Raw genomic sequence first — 25,384 nt, 5'->3', positions numbered from 1 at the left:
GTACCTTGGTACACAGGGCACATGTCGTTTCTGACGCTGAGACTTTGCCAGCTGAGCTGTCCCATCTTGAAGTTACATTTCGTCAAAATGGCTATAGTGATAGACAGATTGAACGTGCGTTGCGCTATCGACCAACTGTACATCGGGTGATTGATGATAATTCTGAGTCAACACCTAAGTCTACTGCCTTTTTGCCTTACGTAGGAAACACGTCCAATAAGATCGGTCGTATTTTACGGAAATACGATGTGAAATGTGTTTTCCGACCTCCATCTAAAATTAGAGCACTTTTGAGTTCCGTTAAGGATGATCTTGGATTGCGTAAGGCAGGCGTGTATCGTATTCCCTGTAGCTGCGGTATGGCATATATTGGTCAAACTATCAGGACCGTGGAGGACAGATGTACTGAGCATAAACGGCACACACGATTACAGCAGCCAAATAGATCTGCTATTGCCGAACATTGCTTGGAGACTGGTCACCCCATGTTATATAATAACACCGAGATATTGGCATGCACGTCCAGCTATTGGGACAGTGTCATTAAGGAGGCAGTTGAGATTAAACTAGCGAGCAACCTCGTTAACAGGGATGGAGGTTTCTGTTTAAACTCTGTTTGGAATCCGGCTCTCTCCCTTGTCAAAAAACAGAGGAACAGAGTCAATGCTGCCTCACCTGTGAATTCATAGTCTCACTATCGATAGCTCTGACTTTGGTCATCTTTGGTGGCACTAGTGTTCAGTGTGTGTGTTATCTTTCCTGCTTCTGTCGCAGAACCGAGGTATTAAATTTGCATGCACGCCGCCTGTCCGTTGCAGTTTGCCTTGAAAATGGCGGGGTGTTCTCCCGCCGAAATATCGGCGGTCGCTGAAAGTGTTACCTGGCTGAATTCCCGGAAGTTATTTGAAAGTTGTATACGCCAGGAGAAACTCAGGTCTCTCCCTGGGCATTGTTCTTTTGTTGCAATGATAGTTTTAAAAGCTTATCTGTGCTGTCATCTGTGGCAAAGTACCAATTTCTTATTACTAATGTGGGAAAGAAAACATGTTGCAAGAAAAAATAAAAAGGCATTATACTCCTCCCAAAGTCAACATGTCTGGCCACAGAGGAGCATTCCTCTCAGTACCACCCAAGACTGGAGAAACTGAAATACATTCTCTACGAGGGTTTTGACTACCTCTTGTTGGGCCCTGAAATAAGAAATGTCCTATCCACTATCCTTCCCTCTCCTCTGCTGCACACTGAACCTACACAATACCCTTATTCTTCACTACACAACTCATGATCCCAACCCATTGCCTCAGGGCTCATATCCCTGTAATAGACCTAGATGCAAGACCTGTCCCATACATCCTCCCACCACCACTTACTCAAGTCTGGTCACAAACATCATCTATCCCATCAAAGGCAGGGTTACCTATGAAACCAGCCATGTGATATACAACCTAAGCTGCAACCACTGTACTGCATTTAATGTGGTCATGACAAGCAACAAGCTCTCTGTCTGCATGAACGGCCACTGACAAACTGTGGCCAAGAAACAACTGCACCACCCTGTTGCTGAGCATGCACTCCCAGCCTCCTCCTTACCCCCACCCGGTTACCTCTCCCGTAATGCCCTTCTGCTCGCAGACTGACTCTAGCCACCAAAGACTGTGGTCATGTGTGTGTTAATTGCGTTTGAGTGTGTGTGTGTGTGTGTGTGTGTGTGTGTGTGTATGTTGTCTACTTTTGACAAAGGCCTTGTTAGCTGAAAGCTAACTTTCCAACAGTTTTTTTTTTTTGTGCCTTCCCACAACTCAGGATCTCTGCTATATGGCGAATAACAACAATGCTTTTCATATCTTGTTTTTGATTTTTGTTACTTCTTCTTCACTTGTTGGATGTAGGTATACAGAAATTTGTAGTGGATATCTTTTCTCCATTAAGGCATTCATAGAACTTGTTTTTGGAGTTGACATATCCTTTGCTAGATTTTTGCACTCATTTATGTAGTATTCATTAAAAGCTTTGGCTATAATTTCTGAGTTTCTCTATAGTGAATTTTCCCGGCTGATTTCTTTGGGGCTATCTGTTTCTGAATTTATGATCATCCATACTGTTTTTGCCTCATTGTGCGAGTTTATAATGTCCTGTTAAATATCCATTTTCTTCATATATTTTATTACATTGGTGTAGATTCTATTATATTGCTTATAGTACCATTTTAAATGCAAGCAGTTATTTTTATATTCAATTGTTCTCTGCAGTTCTTTGAACTTTTTGCTTGAAACAATGATGTCCTTTGGAATCTATTTATTCTGTCTTCCTTTATTTGCTATGCATCTATTTTTGACAGGGAATGCTTGGTTAATACATTTGCAATATTTGGTTATGAAGAAGCTAAAACCTTATTCATTTCCTTTGTCACTGGGAAATTCAAAAAATGTGTGTAATCTTAAGTGACGTAATTGCTAAGGTCATCAGTCCCTAAGCTTACACACTACTTAACCTAAATTATCCTAGGGACAAACACACACACCCATGCTCAAGGGAGGACTCAAACCTCCACCAGGACCAGCCGCATAGCCCATGACTGCAGCGCCATAGACCGCTCTGCCTGGGAATTTCATTCCAAGTTTCTTTAGCTAGATTGTGACTGAAGGTACTTATGGTGTTGTCATGCTTGTCTTGGTATTTAATGTAGAGATTCCTGTGCTTCAAACTTTGTTCTACTGAGATTATTCGTCCTTTGTTATCAGACAGTTTTCAGTTACTTTCACTTTATAATTATCAGCCTATATTATTGTGACCATATAATCTATGGTAGAAGTACTGTTTGTAGTAATTCTGCCATAGTAATAGACTATGTTATGCAAATTGTATGAGATCAGGAGTCAGCAGAGATCATCTTTAAGTTTTGATACCTTACTTCCTGTGTAATCAATGCTGAAGTCACCACAAAGTACAACTTTATTGTTTTCTTTACAAGTGCTAGCTTTCAGAATGAGATTTTCACTCTGCAGTGGAGTGTGAGCTGATATGAAACTTCCTGGCAGATTAAAACTGTGTGCCGGACCGAGACTCGAACTCGGGACCTTTGCCTTTCGCAGGCAAGTGCTCTACCAACTGAGCTACCCGAGCACGACTCATGCCCCGCCCTCACAGCTTCACTTCTGCCAGTACCTCATCTCCTACCTTCCAAACTTTACAGAAGCTCTCCTGCAAAACTTGCAGCACTAGCACTCCTGAAAGAAAGGATATTGCGGAGACATGGCTTAGCTACAGCCTAGGGGATGTTTCCAGAATGAGATTTTCACTCTACAGCGGAGTGTGCACTGATATGAAACTTCCTGGCAGATTAAAACTGTGTGCCGGACCAAGACTCGAACTCGGGACCTTTGCCTTTCACGGGCAAGTGCTCTGAGAGAGTGCAGGAGAGCTTCTGTAAAGTTTGGAAGGTAGGAGACGAGGTACTGGCAGAAGTGAAGCTGTGAGGGTGGGGCATGAGTCATGCTTGGGTAGCTCAGTTGGTAGAGCACTGCCCCACACCCCTTACTCGTCTGGTCTTGCTCCATATACCTTTTTCTTATTCCCATGTATGAAAAGGGGCATTAGAGGACACATAATTGACAGCAAAATGAAGAAGTCAAGGGAAAATCAAGAGAGGAGCTGTCAGTCATTTCTAAAGATGACTACAAAAACTATTTCGCACAGTGGAAGCTCTGGTGGGACAAATGTATTCATTGTAATGGAGAGTATTTTGAAAGGGATAATGTTGTTTTGTAAACAGTTTGAAAATATATAGTTTTTAAAAATAATTCCAGGTTTTTTTTGAGGGGGGTGGGTTACCCCCTCAATCATATCATCTAGTTCAGAGTTAAACAAATTTCGTAAATACCTTCCATGACTATCTGTTAGCACAAGAACTCTTTTCTTCTTTGTCTGACATTTCTGTGGGTTCTCCTGTGAAGATGGAGCTCTCTTCTGTGTGAACACAGTTTGAAATGTTTATTTTGATAGCTGCCACAGCAGTGTATTACATTTGGGCACTTTCCTTTTGATTTGTTTCAACACTCTCCTTGCTATGATCAGTAGTTGTATTCAGCACTAAGTGGGTTTTGTATCACTATTTCTTCATTTGGGACCCTCAAACACTATAGCAGGCTATGCTTCATGTCCTAATGCATTTTCTGTGTGTGTTGCAGTGGTTTGTTTATGCACGGATCATAACAGTATCAGACTTGGATCACACACAACTTGTGACTGCACATGTTTAGCATCTGCAGTCAACACTTGATTTAGAGCACAATTTACATCTACATTTCTTTTCTTAATTCTCTTCTGATGAACAGCACTTCTTGTCGCAGAAATTTATATTTTGAACTTAAGTAACAAGATCATTCTCTGGGTGTTTACTGTTTATTTCCCATTCTAGCACCTTATACTTTACTTCTAGTTCTTGATATTTCACCAACAGTTTATCATATTTGATGTTGTGTTCCACTATTTCTTGTTTCAGAGATGCCCTTTTGCTTTTCTGCATTTGTAGCATACTGCCCACTTTGAATTTCATAGCATGTATAACATACTTATTGTAAGTCCACTGTTGTCAGCATTTATGTGTTTCAGGTTTACTCTGATGCATTTGTCATGATACAAGTATTTGCAGTTGAAACATAGAAAACCTCTTAAAACTTTTTTTGAGCAGATTTTACAAACACTGTGATATATTTTCATTTGAACTCCTATATCTGTATTTCCTACACTTTTACTCAGTGCCATGTTCCTATTAAAGGTTAAGTAAATATACAAAATTCCCAAATTCCTTTCCACCCTTCTGCGTTCTAGGCGCTCAGTCGGAACTGCGTGACTGCTATGGTCACAGGTTCGAATCCTGCCTCGGGCATGGATGTGTGTGATGTCCTTAGGTTAGTTAGGTTTAAGTAGTTCTAAGTTCTAGGGGACTGATGACCACAGATGTTAAGTCCCATAGCACTCAGAGCCATTTGAACCATTTGAACCACCCTTCTGCCAGAAGGGTGGAAAGGAAAGGAAAAGGGGTGAAAAGAAAGGACTGGAGAGCTTTACGAAATGGAGAGAATTTGGAAAAGTCATCCACAATCCTGGGTCAGGGAGACTTACTGGACAGGATAAGAAGGTAACATTGTGTGGTGGGTACTACACTGAATGATATTTGAAAACCTAAGAGTTTAAAGGTGGAAGATAGGGTAGACTGACAAAACATAGTGTAAGAGTTAATAAGAGCAGAAAGCTAAGAGGATTGTATGTGGTAAAGTTGGATGGCAAGGAAAATAGACATGTCAAAAAATAAAAGATATAAAAAACTCAAATGGAGTGAAGAAAAAAATAGTTACTATGGAAAAATGTTGAGACCTAAGAAATTAACATAAATTAGGGCCAGATGGGAGGTGAGTACCAAGGACAAGTTGTAATGGTAGTTCCCACTTGCAGTGTTCTGAGAAACTGGTGTCTGGGGGTAGACTCTATATTGCACATGTGGTGAAACAGCCACTGAAGTCATGAGTGTCATGCTCTGCAATGGATATTGTGTGTTGCAAGTATATAGTCTCTGTCTGTACCCCTTCAGACTAACTGATAACTTGGTGGTAGTCACATCAGTGTAAAAGGTCAAACAGTATTTACACAACAACCGATAATGATAGGCATTGTTTCACCACCATGTGTGAAATGTTGTGTACCAGCTGTTCTGTAACACTTTTCAGCTTTTTGCATTGGTATGACTACCACCACATTATCAGTTAGGATGAATGGACATAGACAGAGGATGTATACTGGCAACACACAATATTCTATTGCAGAGAACACTTTAAAACATGACTGCCATGCCCGTGGTGCCTGTTTCACCACACATATCATTTGAATTCTTCTGCCAGACACCAGTTTCTCAGAACACCACAGGTGGTTTTCTATATATCTTATTTTCTGACATGTCTATTTTTCACAGCCCTCCACCTCTGCCACATACAACGCAGTTAGCTTTTTGCTCTTATTAACTCTTGCATGATGGTTTGCCAGTCTACCGTATCTTCCACCTTTAAGCTCTCAGGTTTTCAAATCTCATCTTGTGCAGTCCCCAATAATCAGTCTTTTCTTCTTGTCCCAGTAAGTATCCCCTGACCCAGCATTTTGGATGACTTTTCTGAACTCTTCCCATTTCCTAAATGTCATCAGCCTTTTCCTTCATCCCTTTCCCTTCACCTTCAGCCCTTCTGTGGAAAGAAGAAGGAGTCACTGGCTCTGAAAGCTTGCACATTTACTTAAGCTATGACTTTGCATGGTGAGTTGATATTTTATCTGTCCTTCTTCTTCTTCTTCACAGACGGATCACTTAGGACCATGTGTAATCAACATTTGTTGGCCTTCCTTTTCGCCCAGTATTTCTTCATAAACAACGAATGGGCTAGCTTTCGTTGTGTAGACCATGTATGTTGGTTAGTTTTTCTCTTTTCTTCCTCAAAATCCCGTGCGTTTGTGATTTTTCTAATTTCATTTCTATCATGTAGATTTGGAGACCATAATTCTCTCAGGTCTTTTTCCATCTGTTTGTATCAGTTCGGTCTTGTAGTTTTGTTCTTTAAAAATGTATGGATTTTGTGCGTTAACCTGTTTGAATCCATTCTTTCTAAGTGCCCCATGAATTGGATTCTTCTCATGCACATTGTGTCTGTTATTTTGGAGATATTTTTATATATTTCTGCATTGGGTTTTGGATAATGTACCCCATCTTTAGTTCTTGGTCCTAGGATTTTCCTCATTATCTTACGTTATTTCACTTCTAATTCCTCTTTTAGTGTTATGTGTTGAAGGTTTAGTGTCTCAGATGTGTAGAGAGCTTTGGGTCTAATTACTGTTGTGTAGTGTCGTATTTTGCAGTTCCACAAGAGACTCTTTTTGTTGTAAATGTTTTTTGTTAACTGAAACGCCATCTCCATTTTCTGGACTCTTGATCTGACAGATTTCTTTTCATTACAATTTTCTGCAATCCTTCACCTAAATATTTAAATTCTTTTACTCGAGAGATGTAGTTATTACCAATTTTGAGATCAGAAGGTGCATCTTTGACGTCAGTCATAAATTTTGTTTTTTCAAATGAAATTTGTAATCCTATTTTAGCTGCCTGTTCTTGTAATAATTCTAGCTGTTTCTGTGCATCGGTAATGTCTTGTGCGATCAGTGCCATGTCATCTGCAAATGCTAAACAGTGTAATTCTATGCCTTTATGTCTTGGTCCCAGTCTGTGTGCTGGTGCACCTGCATTTTTCCATTCACTAACAACTTTTTCAAGAGCATAATTGAAGAGCACTGGGGACAGTACATCCCCTTGTCGTACTTCTGTGTCTATTTCAAATTCTGTGCTCAATTCTCCCATAAATTTTACTTTGGATTTGGTCTCCGTGAGTGTTTCTTTTATGATGTTTGTTGTCTTTTGATCTAGTCCAAATTCTGCTAATACTTCAAAAAGGGATTCTCGGTCTATACTGTCATATGCTTTTTTAAAGTCGACAAACGTGATGACATAACTTTTGTTTGAAGTACTATGTAAATATTTCATTGAGTTTTTCAAGTTAAGGATTTGTTCTATGCAAGATCGACCTTTTCTGAACCCACCTTGGTATTCGCCTAGTTTTGAATCCAGCTGAGGTTCTGCGTGGTTTAGTAGGGCTTTAGACAGAATTTTGTACATTATTGACAGCAAAGAGATTCCACAATAGTTGTTGGGGTCTGTTTTACTTCCTTTTTTGTACAGAGGATGTATGATTGCAGTCTTCCAATCTGTGGGGATTTTTTCAGTTTTCCAGATTTCATGTATAATTTTTGAGTTTTGCAATAAGATTTTCTCCTGCATTTTTCCATAATTCTGCGATGATTTGGTCTTCTCCTGATGCTTTGTTATTTTTTTGGTGGCTTTGAGTCTGGGTTTCGTTGTGAACGATGGAACTCAAATTTTTCTGCAGGCTTTTCACAATTCAGTAATTTAGAAAAGTATTTTGCAAGAATTTCACAGTTTTTGGTGTTGGTATGAGCAATTTCCCCATAGTCATTTTTGAACTGTAGTGATGGAGGAGAGTACTTTGTTAATTTTTGTTTGAATACTCTGTAGAAATTTCGGGAATTGTTTTTCTTGAAATCATTTTCTATGCCTTGCAATTTTTTGTCTCCGTGTTGTTTACGGACTGTTCATATTGCTTTTGTGACTGTTTTCCTGGTATCTTTGAGATCTTCCAGGGTTTTTTGATTTTTGTTGCACAACCAATTTTGCCACGCCTGTTGTCTGTGATTTATCAGTTGGTCACACTCATCTGTCCACCATGGGTGTTTACGTGTTCTTGTTTGCAGTGCTACAGTTTCAGCTGCATTTAAAAGTCCTGCTTGCAGTTGTTACCAATTTTGTGGTTTTAAATTTTGTGTTTCTTTTGTAAATTGTTCATTGCCATTTATCTTTTGTACATCATATTTATCTGTCCTGTTATATTATATTGTTCAATAAATAGATGGATCAAATGAAGAAAGCATTTAACTGTTTTTGCACATACAGTAATAAACTCCTAAGAGAATGAAGAATCAAAATGGAATGAGCTTGGCAAGAGTTGACCAAGATAGTGAGAAACATCTTTACACAACATAAAATAATCTGTATAATGTTACGAACTTTAGAAAATGTGTGAAAAAAAAATGCTTTGCAATGACATATTAAAGCCATCAAACCATCATAAGGAAATGTTGCAAGTACTGTCTTTGACAAAATATTGCTTAAATTTTTCCCATATTACTTTCTTCTTTCATCTCCATATAAAATGCAATGCTACTTTTATTCTAATGATACAAAATACTCACCCATGTCCTGATCCCGTGGCAAAATAATATTCAACTGTTGGGTGGCATTGTACTGTTCTCACTGTCCCATAATGACATTTGTACATGTAAGATAACTTCCCTTCTCTCTGATCGAAGATACCCACTTCCCCTGAACCTGTGAAACAAATAAACAATTACAAAAAGGTAATGAGGTGTGTGGCAGTATGACTGGTACAATGTTTTGGTAGAATTTCAGTAATTTGGCAGGTGTTCACCTTTTCTTAATGAAATATGTTAACTTCAAACAATAAAAGTAACTAATAACTAAAATTTTAGGAACATGCATTTTCAAACCACATTTAAATTCAATTATGTCACTTGCTTGTTTTCTTAGTACAATTCTTGATGGCCATTGGACAGAATCTGTAATCGTGGCCACACTCTGCAAACATTAAAGACAAAAAATTGTCATAAAATTGAAAACAGAGAAACACTTTTATCAACAGAGAAAAAATTCTGAAATGAAAATTTGGGAAAGGAATTGACAACAGAAATGAAAGATGTTTTGGTGGAAGCACAAGAAGTCAGAAAATAATGTTGGAATTGTAATTCTGCTAACTGTAATTTTTAGGAAAATAAAATATTGAGTAGTTACAAGAAGGTGCTCCACAAACCTCATCAAACAATATTATGGAGGATTTAATTTTACCTCATTTTTTTCCAAAATATTCTGATGCCAGATGCATTTTATTCAGTCTTGATATCCATTTCTAACTTACCAGGATCTTTTGAAGCCCTTGGCTTAACTATTAACTACTCCCTGTTTTCTCTCTCTTCCTATCACTCACTCTCTCTCTCTCTCTCTCTCTCTCTCTCTCTCCCTCTCTCTCTCTCTCTCTCTCATTTTCTACCTTTGTTAACATGTTATGTTCCAGGTATAACCACAGTATTTAAACATGTAGATTCTGTCAGGTGATAGAATGCAACATTCAGTTGTGCCTAAAGTAACAAAAATTGTGCTACATAAACGAATGCTGAATACCTCTAATATTAATGCTCTTAAAGACAAACTAGCAAATGAGAAATGGGATTCTGTGTACCAGGTAAAAGGGTCGGATGAGAAATGGAATGAATTCTACTCAACCTTATTGCATCATTATGAATATAGTTGTTCCATCAGAGAAATCCAGAAGGTAGTTAAACACTGTCAAAATGGAAGTAATTCTAGACTAAAACTCCCAACAAATCTGATTATGCTCAGGCAGCGAGTACATGATCTAAACCAGCTTTATAAAGCTACTACTATGCAGGTTTTCAAGGAAAAATACAATAGGCCTAAGCAAACTTTAAAAACTGAAATTGTTAACCTAAGGAAACAGATTAACAGCAAAACAATAGAACAGTCTGACAACATAAGCAAAGCATCTTGGAAACTGATTGACAAATACCGAAAAGGTCCCAACAAGATGAACATGAAACCACTCAGCATAAGACATGATGGTAACATTATATAAGACCTATTTACTATATGTAATATTTTTAATAACTACTACATTTCTGGTGAACAATCAACCCATATTACAGATTCACAGGTAGAGACCCGATGCCTTCTCACCAGTGTACCGAATTTGAATTTGTGGAAGTGAATGATCAGGAAGTTCACAAGGCAATATAAATGCTAAAGAAAAAATTTTCATCTGGATGGGATGGTGTATCCAGTGTTATTACTAAGGTGTGCTTAAAAGAAATCTCTAAACCTCTTACTCACCTGATTAATTGCAGCATTAGAGAAAACATGTATTCAACGGTTCTAAAAATGAGTGTAGTGAAACGAGTGTATAAAAAGGGAAGTAAGGAAAATGTCTCCAACTATAGACCAATATCATTAATTCCCACTTTTAGTTAGATATTTGAAAGCATTATCCTTTCTCAACTAAGTGCCTTTTTCACGAAACATAAACTGCTTGTAGATTCACAGCATAGCTTCAGAAAAGAGCTAAGTACAACCACAGCAGTTACACAGTTCATCCATGAAGTTTACTGTCTGTTGGATCAGAAGATGCAGACTGCAGGTATATTTTTGGAACTGACAAGAGCATTTGATACGGTAAACCATAGGGTACTTCTTAAAAAGCTAAAAATCTTATAGTATTGGGGATGAAGCCATGAATCTTTTAACCACATACCTGCTGAATTGTAACCAAAGCACTATATTGTCATACAAACTAGATAATAAAATCATGAACTCCCAGTCCACCAGTGAACCTGTATTACAAGGCGTACCACAGGGCTCAATCCATGGACCCTTCCTGTTCCTTATTTATATTAACGACATTGAACAACCCATTAACTCCCATATTGTAAGCTATACAGACGACACGTCAGTCTTATTCTATGGGAGTGAATCTAATGAGCTAGAATCTCTTGCTACTAGTGGTGTAACAGAAGTAACAAAATACTTCAACGATCAGGGACTCAAGGTGAATGTCACCATATCTCAACTACTGACATTTAAAACAGGCACTTCTCACCACAACAATACGAATAGTGTGTGTAATATCTCTGCAACAGAAAATGGTAACTGTAAATTCCTGGGTGTGTATGTTGATGAAAATTTGCGGTGGACATACCACATTAATTTCGTATGCGGAAAAGTCAGTAGTTCCATATATCTCCTCAGTCGGCTCGCAAAAATAGTTCCTAGCCAAGCACTGAAATTAGTATATTATGGAACAGTTTTTACCCCTTTCTCAATTACGTAATAGAACTGTGGGGCTGTGCAGCGGATGTACATTTAAAAAGAATACTACTACTACAGAAAAGAGCAATAAGACATATACATGGGATGGGACATAGAGATTCATGTTGTGAAGTGTTTGTGCAGCACAAATATCTGACAATATATTCCCTGTACATCTTCAAAATAGTTGAATTCTTTTTAAGTCAACCAACAGAAGCTATCAAGGGCAGTGATGTACATGATCACAACACTAGAACAAAGTGTAACTATTTCTGTAACAGAACAACATTAAAAATGACTGATAGAAGTCCATATATCAGTGGTTTGATTTGGTATAACAAGCTACCAAACTCTCTAAAAATATACACGGGAAATGTTTTTAAAACAAAATTAAAATCTTTTCTAATAGAAAAATGTTTATATTCTTTCAATGAATTTTAAGACAGTGATTGTAACATGAGGCATTAGCACATCAGTTGTAATGTGATAAATGTAAAAAATAGACATAAGAAGCAACAGCTATAGAATAAAGTGTATTTTATAAGTGTAAGTATTTTATAAGTGTAAATATAACCATAGTATTAAGTCTGATGTTTGCAAAAGCCATCATTATGATGGCTCCACGCAAAGAAAATGTAAATAAATAAAAAATAAATAAATGGTAACCACAATAAATCAAAAGCAAATAACTGTCTATGTTAACCACGAACAGGAACTTAAGAGTTACTAAGAGTAATGTATGAAGAATATAATTGATTAGTCCAGTATCTGACAGTGAACTGTAGCAGTTATAGTGTATTGGAACAACTGTATTATCTAATGTGTGTGCCTTCATTCCAGTAGTACTACACTGATATTCTGAGCATATAATTTTCATTCAATCCATTCATTCACCGTGTTTTGTAGAACTCATCAAGGAGTAGAACCTTTGATGATGTGGAACAAGTCAGGGTATACATTAAAAAAGACAAGTAACACATAGAAACTTAATTCTTATACTGCACTAAAAATAAACTATCACTAACTGATTAGTGCACCTCATGCTTAAGCCATCTAAATTTAATTGAGTAAATGAGTAAGAAAGCTGCTGATTTGAAAGAAATAGCTGTCTCCTCAGTTGTACCACACAGCTTCTGTTTATCTGCTTTTAGTGGCTTCATATTTACTTAAATAAAATGGCAATTTTCAAGGAAAATATTTTTCTACACCTGTAAATACTGACTTCTATTTACAGTACATTACTACTTGTCATGTAGCTTCATAACAAACACTGGTACTTGCTATGCAATTAATGGAACATTTCAGTCTCTGACTCTAGATATCCAAATAATATGTAGGAAGGATTGCTGATGATGTATGTTTTTCATTTTCTTTTGAATTGGTAAAGAGTCACAATTACTAGAATTATGTTAGGTGGGACTTGAATATCTTCCCATAAGAATACACAACTACATTCTGAACCCTAAACAAAGAAGCAAAGTCTACATGAAAATTATTTTTGTGTTTTGTATTGAGACTGTGTAAATTACAGCTCAGATAAAACATTTTTATTATCAGCAACAAAAACTATTAAGGAGTAAATTTTCTCAAAAGTGGGTGTGATAATTCCAAGGTACTTAAAAAAGCCTCTGCAGTATTTGTGCTGGTTGATTCCTCTAAATAAACAGTTATTTACAGTATGATAGGTGCACTGTTCCATTAGATAAATCCATAAGACAATAGGGAGTGAAAATACGAAACAAATACAACTCTCTTATCTTTAAGCCAACACAATGAGAGATAATCCTAAGGACATGGCATGCTGAACTGAGTCTCTTTACTAGTTTATTAACGCATTAACTCTATTTTTAATCAAACAATGGAAAATCCAGGATGGAATGTAGTAATATTGTGATGACTCAGCATCTCTGCTATATGGTGAGTGGCAACTTTCCTTTTCACCATATTGTTAACTCCATTGTAACTTGTTATCCAACTGTATCCCAAACAATTTTAGTTAAGAATCTTTTAATTAGTGCATGACCATTAATCTCTACTTCAGGTACCTACAGGTTGTCTGAAATAAGATTATTTATGTAAGTTAAGAACATGAGTGGGACTAGTACTGACCTCTGCAGCATCCCACACATTACATTCCATCACTCTGAGTTTAGTGCAATGATAAGACTCTCTGTTTTCTATTGCAAAGAAAAGATTCCATTGAGGCAATTGTGGTACCACTAATGTCAAAACAATTCAATTTATGAGAAGAATTTTGTAATTCACACAATCAAATTCTTTGGAAAGGCAATAAAATTCACCAACAGGATAGTTTTTGTTACTCAGCCCCGATAGCACATAATTTGTCATGTATTATCATGCTTTCTCTGTGGAAAATAATTTGCAAAATCCAAACTGAGAGGCAATTAACAAATTCTGTTTGGTTAAATGTGACAGTGTTCTATTGTAGGCCACTTTTACAAACATGGCTGAAAAGTCAGTAAGAAATCAAATAGACCTATAATATTATAGGTATCTGCTTATCTCCAATTTTATGCATGGTTGTTACTACAGCATATTCAAGTTCATCAGGAAATATGGGCTTTCAAGTCTTCAGGCCCCGGCAAGATGGTATACAATGGATGGTGGCCATGTGCAAGTTGCTAGGACATCAGCATCCAGCCTGGGTCAAAGAATATTAGAAGTAGTGGATTGATGGAACTCAGGTCATAGGGCATGCCCAACAACTTCTGCACATACACCTTATTACATGAAGAATGTTTCTGATCCAGCAGCCAGTCCTCCCAGTGTCAGTTTTTTGCTAAGTGACATATAAATCTATAGGCAACAACATGGATCTTAGAACCCCAAATCCTTCAGCTAGATTATGATTTAAGGATGAAAGATTACACAACTCTAGTGCAGCAAAATAAATGAAGCCCTGATAGAATTAAAACAGGAACTACAGATGAACATGCTAGGGAGGAAATAATAGAATATCCTTTACTGCAAACAAGAAAATGAAAAACAATAATATAACAATATTTGAAAAAGATAGATTGCTACTTACGACACTGAGGCAGGAGGCATTGAGTAGCAGACAGGCACAATGAAAAGACTACTAAACATTTAAGCTTCCTGTAAAACGCCTTCTTCAGAAACAGAAAACACACACACACATTCACACAAGCACAACTCAAACACTTATGGCCACTGACCATATATGTGTGTGTGAGTTGTGCATGTGTGACTGCCTGGGTGCTTTTCACTTTTGAAGAAGGCCTTTTGACTAAAAGCTTACATACTTAGCAGACTTTTCACTGTGCCTTTCTGCAGCTCAACACCTCCTCTATGTGGTGAGCAGCAATCTACCTTTTCCAAAATATGGTTTTTGTTCCAATTTGAACTTTTCATTGTTTAAAAACAATATTGTTACGTTCCATCCTGGATTTTCCATTGTTTGAAAACAATATTACTGGTATTTATGGAATTTTCAGTGGAATAACAACACCTCCTTTTAAAATGAACAAAATATATTCAACAGAATCATTCAAGTCTCTACATCTACTTACTAACTTTCTTGTAACAAAGTGAAGGACCTCTAGAAAATGTGACATACGTCAAAACTAAAGAACAATTCTTCTGTAGAAAAGTTTGGATATAATACTGAATATTGGCGGAGGTCATATGCTAGTAGAAACTGGTAAGGAGGACAATATGTTTCTCCTCAACACTTCCTTCTAGAAGAAAACAAACAGAAAATGATCTGGCAAGGATCAAATGAAATTAGCAATGAAATTGCTACATTTTGTCAATAGATGAAGAAACCTACGGACCTAATGGTCCTAAACTGCTTACAAATTCCAAGGGATCATAAACATGTAACACACAGAGTGAAAATAGATATTATTCTAGAAAGAAACAGAATCATGAAGCAGGAGGTCAGAAAAGTAAATTTCACTATGTTATTTAAGAATATGGAAGCAATCTTGTTACATTAAGCAACAAGTTTAGCATCTTACTAAATGAAGATTATGTAAACAGGAGACAGACAAGATGTGAACACCTATTGTAGTCCTACCACTCTGCTCTCTGCAATGAATAATATATTCACTAAAATTATCACAAGATGTATAGAAAAAACTATAGATGTTAATCAGACAAAAGAGCTGGCTTTTGAAGTGGACATAGCACAATGGGCTAACCACAACTTCAAAACAAAGTTAAAGAGCAAATTAATCAGTGAAAACAATTGTGTTTGGCAAATTTCCTAGTACTGCCCATGGAAACACTTTAAAGTGGAAAATAATAGTCTCAGATTTTGAAACTAAATGTTTCTTCCTCAGAGTGGCTGGTTTTGGAAGGTTGGAAAGGGATTGGGATGGACTACCCTATATTAAGAGGAACCCACCCATAGTGAGAACAAGGTCTGCTCTGAGTGACATGCTTTCCCTTCCAACCTCCCTCAACAAATCCTATTTCCTTTTTGAGAAAGGAATATTTAGTTTCAAAGCTATGATTATTATTTTCTACTTCAGTATTGACAGAAACACTGCTAGTATTTTTACAACCTGAAAGTAAGTACTGGCAAGACATATCCTCTCCTTGTAATTTTAAGTCTTCTCTACTGAATTTTCTGTTTGATATAGGTTACCACTTCTTCTGAGATTCATAGATTTTGAGAAAGCCATTGACTTCATTTCAACAAAACATGTAAGATAGGCCTTGAGAAATTTGAATTATTTCAGTCCAACTAAGTATTCTGAAGAATATACACTCATGAGCCAAAACATTATGACCACTGCCCATCATGACGTGGGATGCTGCCTGGCGTCATTTCGGGCACATGATTTGATAACAACAGTATGTATGTGAAGCACACATGGATGAGGGATCACCCTACTGAAGATACGGGCTGCAAATGGGGAAATCCATTGAGATAGGTGACTCTGACAGAGGGCAGATTATTATTATGCACAGCCTGTGAATGAGTATATCGAAAATGGCGAAGCTGGTCAAATGTTCATGTGCTACTGTCATGAGCATCTACAAAAATGGATAGACAGACAGTGAAACTACCACAAGATGTCGAATGGCTGGATGTCCACCACTCTTCACAGAACGGGCAGTTTGGAGCCTTTTCTGCTTTGTAAAGCAGGATAGATGCTGGTGCATGCACAATTGTTTCGAAGCTCACCACTCATCATACATTATTGAACACAGAGCTTCATGTTAACATGTTGACCCAATAACTTCATCAATATGACTGCAGTGGTAATGGAACAATTGGGATTTGACAATCAATCAGTGGAAATGTGTCGGCTCTTCAAGTGAATCACATTTTTGCTATACTAGGTCAATGGTCGTCTCTACAAATGCTGTCATCAAGGTGAACAGTGGCTCGAAACATGTGGCAGGCCATGGATGCAAGATGGTGGGAGCAATATTATGCTATGGGAGACATTCTCTTGCGCTTGCATGGGACATGTGGTAGTAACTGGTGACACTGTGGGAGCTGCAAACTACTTATCCCTTCAGGCTTGATGTGTCCCCTGACAGCGATGTCATCTTTCAACAGTACAACTGTCCATGTCTCAGAGCCAGAACCATGCTTCAGTGGTCTGAGGAGCATTATAGTGAACTCAGATTGATGTCTCTGTGATCAAATTCACCTAATGTAAATCGTACGGAACCCACCTGGGTCACTATGGGGCCCCATCACTGCATATGCAAATCAGCGGGCCATTATTTACGCAAATTACAGGACCTGTGCATAGACTTCTAATGCCACATACCTCCTCCACAAATCTATTAACAAACTGTCAGATCCCTGATATGCAGAATCAGTGATGTATTTTGTTCCAAAGACAGGCAAACAGGCTATTAAGTAGTTGGTCATAATGTCTTGGCTCAGCGATGTATATGCCAATGCTGTAGCTTCCACTAGACTTCATCTTGTTAGTGACAAATAAAAGATTTGGGCAAAGTGTACTTGTTAGTGGTATGGATATAAACCTCCAGCATTTTGCCAATGACACTATACATTTTGTTTCTGGTGTTGATAAACTTCTACATTGATTCGAAGTACTTAAAAGACAAAACTTGAAAATAGGCCTCCAAATCAACTATAAGAAGGCTGAAATACAAAGGTGGTTTGAAAAGTTCTTGGAATGAAATAGAAAAAAAGTACTTACATCATTGAAACATTTTTCATTTTTCAATGTACTCTCCTTGTAGATTAATGCATTTGTTCCAATAATGTTCCAGTGCCTTGATTCCATCTTGAAAATGAGTTTCCTCCTGGCCTACAAAATAGTTGTCAACTCCAGCTATCAATTCTTCATTTGAAGTGAATCTTTGTCCACCATGAAAAATTTGCAGTTTTGGGAAGAGATGGAAGTCTGACGGAGCCATATCAGGTGAATAAGGTGGGTGTGGCAACAATTCATACCTTAGTTCATGTAATTTTGCCATGGCAATGGCACATGTGTACAGGTGCACATTGTCTTGATGGAAGATGGTTTTCTTCCTTGCTAAACCTGAAATTTGTCCAGGAGGTTAGCACAGTATACTCCAGTAATTGTTTGCTCAGTGAAGAGATAATCTACAAACAGAATCCCCTTCACATCCCAGAACACTGATGCCATAACCTTGCCTGCCAAAAGAATTGTTTATGCTGTCTTTTGTGGCAGAGAATCAGCATGTTTCCATTGCTTTGACTGTTGTTTTGTCTCTGGGGTATTGTAATGCACCCAGGACTCATCTGTGCTCACAAACTGGTGCATTTCTCCTAAAAGAGGCCAAATATTGTTCTGATATGTCCATTCTCATGCGTTTTTGATGCAGGCTCAAGAGTCATGGCACCCATCTTGCAAATGTTTTTTTTTTTTCATTTCTATTCTTCAGTTAAAATGTGATATACCCTTTCAGATGACATCTGGCAAGTGTGAGCAATTTCAAGCACTTTCAATCAGTGATCCTCCGTGACCATTTTGTGCACTTTGGCACTGATTTCTAGAGTAGTGACACATCTTGGCTGACCACTGCACAGATCATCATCTAAGCTCTCCTGACCTAATTTAGATTCATTTGTCCATTTGGCAACAGTTGAATATGAAGGAGCAGAGTCCCCCAGTGTATTCTGAAAATTAACATGACTCTCCTTTACTTTCATACCTTTCTTTACAGAGTACTTAATCACTGCTCGAATCTTGATTTTTTTCCATCTTTGCAAATCACTACACAGGAACAACAGAGCCACATCACCACCACAGCTCTCTTCCAAGAGCACTGATGTGGCATTTGTTTATATGCAACAGTCCAATGAATATCACATGAACAACTCGTTGCGCTAGTGCTGATCTCTTGTGGTGCTTCAGAGAACTTGTCAAACCATCCTCGTAATGTATGAACAACATATTGAAAAGAAAATAATAAAATTAAAAATAAGTTTATAGAACCAGGTGATGAGTTAATAATTTTAGTGCAGCTGAAGTCAATGACAGGCTGGACATCAAAAGACTGCGGGTAAATAGAATAGTGTTTTCAAATTAAGCTTCACATGTTCCATAAAAGAAAAGTTTACAATGTGTATTATTATTTGTGACATAATGTGTAGACTTGGAAAGAAAAATCAATCAAAAACAGGTTTGATCAGTATACAATCAAGAGATGCATGTTATAATGATACTTACTGTATGTCACTGTAGATGAGCGTATGTGAAGATACTATACTGGCGTAATAAAATGTAAAAAAATAAATCCTATGCAGGCATTGTTGAAATTTTAGTAATGAAAAATGGTTTCAAAGTTTAGTATTGGCTGCAGAGCACTAACTGTATAACGTAAATCTTATCAATAACATTCTTTTGCTCTGAATTTTAATCCCACTCCCAAACCTTTCTTTTATTTCCACCATTGCTTCTTCATTGTATACATTGAACACCCTTTTTAAACTAGCCTTCATCTTCCATTTTTACTTTTTCCTCTTGGTTCTTGTTCATTTTGTATATTATCCATCATTCCCTATAGCTTACACCTACATATTTTTCTGAAAATTTCATACATCTTGCAGCATTTTATACTACTGAATGTTATTACTGGGTCAAAAAATCCTGTACAAGTGTCTTGATTTTTATTAAGCCTTGCCTCCATTATAAAGCAGAAGCAGAACTGCCTCTCCAATGCCATTAACTTTCACAAAGTCAAACTGACTGTCATCTAATAAATCCTTCATTTTCTTTTCCCTTCTTCTGTATGTTATTCCTGGCAGCAACTTTGATGCAAGACCTGTTAAACTGAATTGTGACAGTTCTTGAACTTATCTATTCTTGTCATCTTCAGGATTGTGTTGATGATATTTTCCCAGTAGTCTGAAGGTATGTCTTCTAACTCTGATTCTAAATTCCTGTTGACCCTTAACACTAAGAAATCTACATCTACATACATACTGTACACACCACTGTGAAGTGCAGTCCCAAAGATACTTACCATTGTACCTTATCTTAGGGTTTCTTCCCATTTCAGTGTTGTATGGAGTGCAGAAAGGATTACTGCTTAAATGCACTGTGTGCATTGCAATTAGTTTAATCTTAGTTAGTTTCAAAGTTCGAGTTAGTTTCAATTTCCATAGATCATTTACATGATTAATTATGATGATGTGGAATGAATCATTGTAAATATGCATCACAAATTAATTTTTAAATGTGGCTACATACTGAACATTTATGAAGGTTATTTCTTTCTTTCTTTTTTTTTTTTTTAATCTTCCATTGTGAATTAGTAATTCTTAGCCACAACCTTTTACACAGTACAGTAATAGAAATTCTTCTACATAATAGAAAGAGTTGCCAAGGAGAAACAGTTTTACTTTGTTTCCAAATTTTACTTTGCTCTGTCAGACATTTTTATATCCCTGCATAAGTTCTCAAAATTTTTTGTTGCAGTGTTGAGCACCACTTTTTGTGCTATAGAATACATTGATGTGGAGAAATGAATGTCATTTTCTTTCTGGTATTGTAATTATGTACATCATTATTCCTTCTGAACTGCAATGCATTATGCTCTCTATGGGATCAATACGTATGGGGCTGAAGTATATTTTGACATTCTTCACTGAAAACTGGCTCTTGCAACTGTGCAAGAAGGCTTTCATGGGTTACGACCTCTATCTTCAAGAGTCTGCCAATTCAAATATTTCATGATTTCTTCGACACTCTCCTGTGATTCAAACAAACAGCCCTTCTTTGAATATGTTCAATATCCCCTATTTTTATGGGTCTTACACACTTGAGCAGTATTCTAAGATGTTTGTGCAGGTGCTCCTTTATACACTGACTTCATTTAACCATTATCCTATCAATACTCTGAAGTGTTCTGCCTGCTTTACCCACAATTGACCCTGTGGTGTCACCGCCAGACACCACACTTGCTAGGTGGTAGCTTTAAATCGGCCGCGGTCCATGAGTACATGTCGGACCCGCGTGTCGCCACTGTCAGGATCGCAGACCGAGCGCCACCACAAGGCAGGTCTCGAGAGACTGACTAGCACTCGCCCCAGTTGTACGACGACGTTGCTAGCGACTACACTGATGAAGTCTTTCTATCATTTGCCGAGAGACAGTTAGAATAGCCTTCAGCTAAGTTAATGGCTACGACCTAGCAAGGCGCCATTAACCATTTGTAACGTTGCATGTACCTCAAGATAGAGTCTCACTTGTATCATCCAGAATGCTGTATACCAAAGGACAATATAAAAGTTAAGTGTTCTAGTAGCTACGTTCTTTTCTTTATCACATTCATTACGAATCCTGTTCCAGACTTAACGCCAGACGGCGTGAGTTGACGCGTGCCCTTTCGGCTACTTCACTGTGGACTGGCTGCCTTAACAGTCCACTACAGACCCTACATGTTCTTTGTATTTAATATGGATACAAATCCTCCATTTGTATGAGCTGGCTAATTCCAGTTGCCATTCATTCATATTGTAGTCACAGAATACTACTGTTCTGTGTTTTAGGCAGTGTACAATTTTATGTGTCTGTGCGCTTAAAGAATGGCACTCTATATTCTCCCTAATGGTATTTTCAGTTAATAAAAAGAGTGAACTTAGGATGAACTCAGCAATCCACAGCTACAATAGTAAAAGTAGAAATAATTTTTATAAAGACCATGCATCACTCTCCAGTGTTCACAATGGAGTTTTAGATTCAGGTGCAAACATCTACAAATTGTTACCAGCAGGCATCTGGCAGGAAACTGAATATCCTCAAATATTAAAAAAGTAAGAGACTACCCTTTATGCAACACTTCTACAATTTACCAAAATACTTGGACTCAGGAATGAGAATTCAGTGCAGTGTAATAAGTTTTTGAAAATATAACTGGATAGATCAAATTCTAATTGCCATGAGGTATTAGGAGAAAAAATATATAGGTTAATTAAATATCCAAACTTTCTGAGCATCTGAAAACTATCCAATAACATAACATTTGTACTAGATAGATGGACAGCTGATACTGGTTACTATAAAGTTACGTAAACACTTTGTTTGAAATACTAGATAATGACAGTATCTGGTTTTTTTTTTTTTTTTTTTTTTTTAAGTAGCTGTTCTCATACAAACAAAGATTAAGTAATTACCATAGTTATCCATTTAAGTAGATTAGCACTAGTCATAATTTGTGGTTAGTATACTTTTCAGAAGCAGCAATGTTTCTGCCTCATAATTTGAACTTCACTCATTTCACATCCCTGAATGCTCTCCTTCATAATGGGATTTACAGAACATGATGTGTGAATGAATGAATGAATCAATCAATCAAGTTACCAATCTTGGTGTCACTTTGTAATCTTATGAAGTTTGGACTGGATTTTTGCCCAGCTATTTACTTCATTATAGATAACTGTATTATATCCAAAAAGTCTGAAGTTACAATTGATATTGTCTGCCAGATCATTAATATACAAAATGAGAGGCAAGGGTCCCAGAAACACTTCCCTGAGACATGACTGAAATTAATTCCACTACTTTCAGTGACTCTCCTGCCTATCAAGAAATTCTCAATCTGATCACAAATTTTGTTCAATATCACATATGAATGTACTTTTGGTAATAAACATTAGCATCACATTGAGTCAATCACTTTTTGGAAGTCAAGCTATACAAGGCAACTCAAAATAAGTATAGTAATTACAAATGATTATAGCTGTTTGATACACAGTGATAGACTGATAAGAATTACAGAATTACAATTGGATCTTTGAACTGATTTCAAAGTGGTGCACAGATTAGCAACTTACTTTAAATATTCAGAAACATAAAATTGGCACTTCACAAAATGAAAAATTGTAGTATCCTATAACTACAACATGCACCAGTCACAAATGGAGTAAGCCAAATCACATAAATAGCTAGGTGTCACAATTTGTAGGGATATGAACAGACAATCACATATGTGAAGCAGGTTTATTAGAAGACTAGTGTAAAGCGCTTTCATTGGAAGACTGCTAGGGGAGTGCAATTAGTCCAGAAAGGAGATTGCTTACACAGCCCTTGTGCAACACATTTTAGAATGTGGCTCAAATGTGTGAGACCTACACCAAGTATGATTAACATGGGATATTGAATTAATACAAAAAAAGGCCAGCACAAATAGTCATAGGTTTGTTTGACCCATGGAAGAGTGTCACAGAGATTCTGTAGACACTAAATTAACAGATACTTGAAGATAGATGCAAAGTTTCTCAAGAAAGAACCAGTTACAGTGATGAATGTGGGGATTGCAAGGAAAAAGTTACATTAACTACATGTGCATAGAGACATTTAAACTGTCATTCTACCAAAAATCCATATGTTAATGGAATGGTAAGAAGCCCTAATAAGTGGTACAATGGGAATTATCTTCTGTCATCCACTTCACAGTCGTGGTTTTAGTTGTAGTTGTAAAAAATAAGAAAGAATTTTCATTTACATACTTGATATTTGTTTTAATAACTCACCCTGGTCACAAGGTGGATAACATATTATTCATGATGATCCATTTCATGTCAAATATTCTTAAGTACATGTGGAGTCAACTAGCAAACACATTAGAAATGCTCATTTTGAGTTCTGGAATTGTTTTTAACAAAGGAGGCTCATACACTAGATCTTTCACATACCCCCAATAAGAAATCTGTAAGTGTCAGGTCCAGAGATTTAATGGCCAAGAGATTAATACAATATCATCATGTCCAGTAGGACAAATCCAATGATTTGGAAGATATTGATTTTAAAGTATGCAAACCTTCATTCACCAATTGCATAATCATTGGATTTTGAACTTTCTTTAACACTGTTTGTAGCTCTTACTGAAATAACACTTTGCATGAAACAGCTAAAGCTGTCTGTAATTGCTATGTTCATTTTGAGCTGCCCTGTACTGGATTAATCTTTCTGCAGTTATAAAGTACTGCATCCACCAGATTTCCTTGATCCAAGGCTTTCAGGATGTCATGTGAGAAAACTGAGAGTTTGTAAGAGATCATTCTGATCAAAATACCTCACTATGTTTGTTTTAAGAATATGTTCTAGGATGTCACAACAGATCAACTTCAATGAGATTGGTTAGTGGCTTTGTATATCACATCTGCTACCCTTTCTGTAGATGGGGCTTGCTTCCACTTGCTTATTTTGTTCAAGGAATCTATGGTACATTATAAATTGGGAGGTAATACAGATATAAATTATGTATAGAATATGACAGGGATACCACTGGACCTTAGATCCTTGTTTAATGTTATGATTTCAGCTTTTCTCAGTTGCAATGACAGTGATATCTGTACCACTCACCTTTGCAGTGTGTAAGAATTAAATTGGGGCAGTAATTCTCTATCATCTTTGCAAAGAAACACTTGAAAATGGAGTTCAATATATCTCATTTTGTTTTGCTACCCTCAACTAATGTTTGGTTACATGATTGGTGATAAACATAGAAAATAGTCATAACCATTAAATACATTAAATATATAGGTATGTGGCAGAGTGATTTAAAGGGAAACAACCATATATAACTAGTAGTATGAACAGCAGAAGCCAGAACAAGATTCATCAGAAGTACACTCTAAAACAAAAAAACTATGCACCACAAAGGAATTATCAGCATGGGCCGGAAACCAGTAGATGTGATGTACGTGTACAGACAAACAGTTATGATTTCAGAAAAAAATGGGTCATATATTTGAGAGAAAGAGCTTCACAAATTGAGCAAGTCAATAACACATTGGTCCACCTTTGGCCCATATGCAAGTAGTTATTCGGCTTGGCATTGATTGATAGAGTTATTGGATATCCACCTAAAGAATATTGTGACAAATTCTGTCTAACCAGTGAGTTAGTTTGTCAAAATCCTGGGGTGGTGAGAAGGCCCTGCCATAATGCTCCAAACATTCTCAAGTGGGAACAAATTCAGTGAAATTGATGGTTTGGTGAGCATGAATACAAGCAGCAGAAGCTCTCACCATGTGCAGGCAGGCATTATGTTGCTGAAATGTAAGCCTAGGAAAATTTGGAAATTTGTGGTAAGGTCTTATGGGACCAAACTGCTGAGGTCATCAGTCCCTAAGCTTACCCACTACTTAATCTAACTGAAACTAACTTATGCTAAGGACAACATACACACCCATGCCTGAGGGAGGACTCAAATCTCTGACGGAGGGAGCCACATATACTGTGACAAGGCACCCTAGACCACGCCGCTACCCCACATGGCTGTAAGCCTAGGATAGCATGCCATGAAGGGCAACAAAAAGAGGCATAGGATATCATCAATGTACCACTGTGCCGCAAGTGCACCACAGATGAC

At 37.2% G+C, this 25,384-nt stretch overlaps 1 protein-coding gene across 1 annotated transcript in view; it reads right to left on the bottom strand.

Moving 5' to 3' along the window:
* The window catches only part of LOC126233443 (uncharacterized), a 68,738-nt gene that overhangs the window by 35,775 nt on the left and 7,579 nt on the right, over nucleotides 1-25,384 (bottom strand). Inside the window, exon 2 of the mRNA XM_049942865.1 lies at nucleotides 8,860-8,995. Coding sequence (XP_049798822.1) covers nucleotides 8,860-8,995 — 136 coding nt within the window. The remainder of the gene's footprint in view (nucleotides 1-8,859; nucleotides 8,996-25,384) is intronic.

This window comes from Schistocerca nitens, chromosome 1 (assembly GCF_023898315.1).
Source record: "Schistocerca nitens isolate TAMUIC-IGC-003100 chromosome 1, iqSchNite1.1, whole genome shotgun sequence".
NCBI lineage: Eukaryota > Metazoa > Arthropoda > Insecta > Orthoptera > Acrididae > Schistocerca > Schistocerca nitens.
The sequence above is the reverse complement of the archived record's forward strand: the minus strand, read 5'-3'. Positions and strand labels throughout refer to the sequence as shown.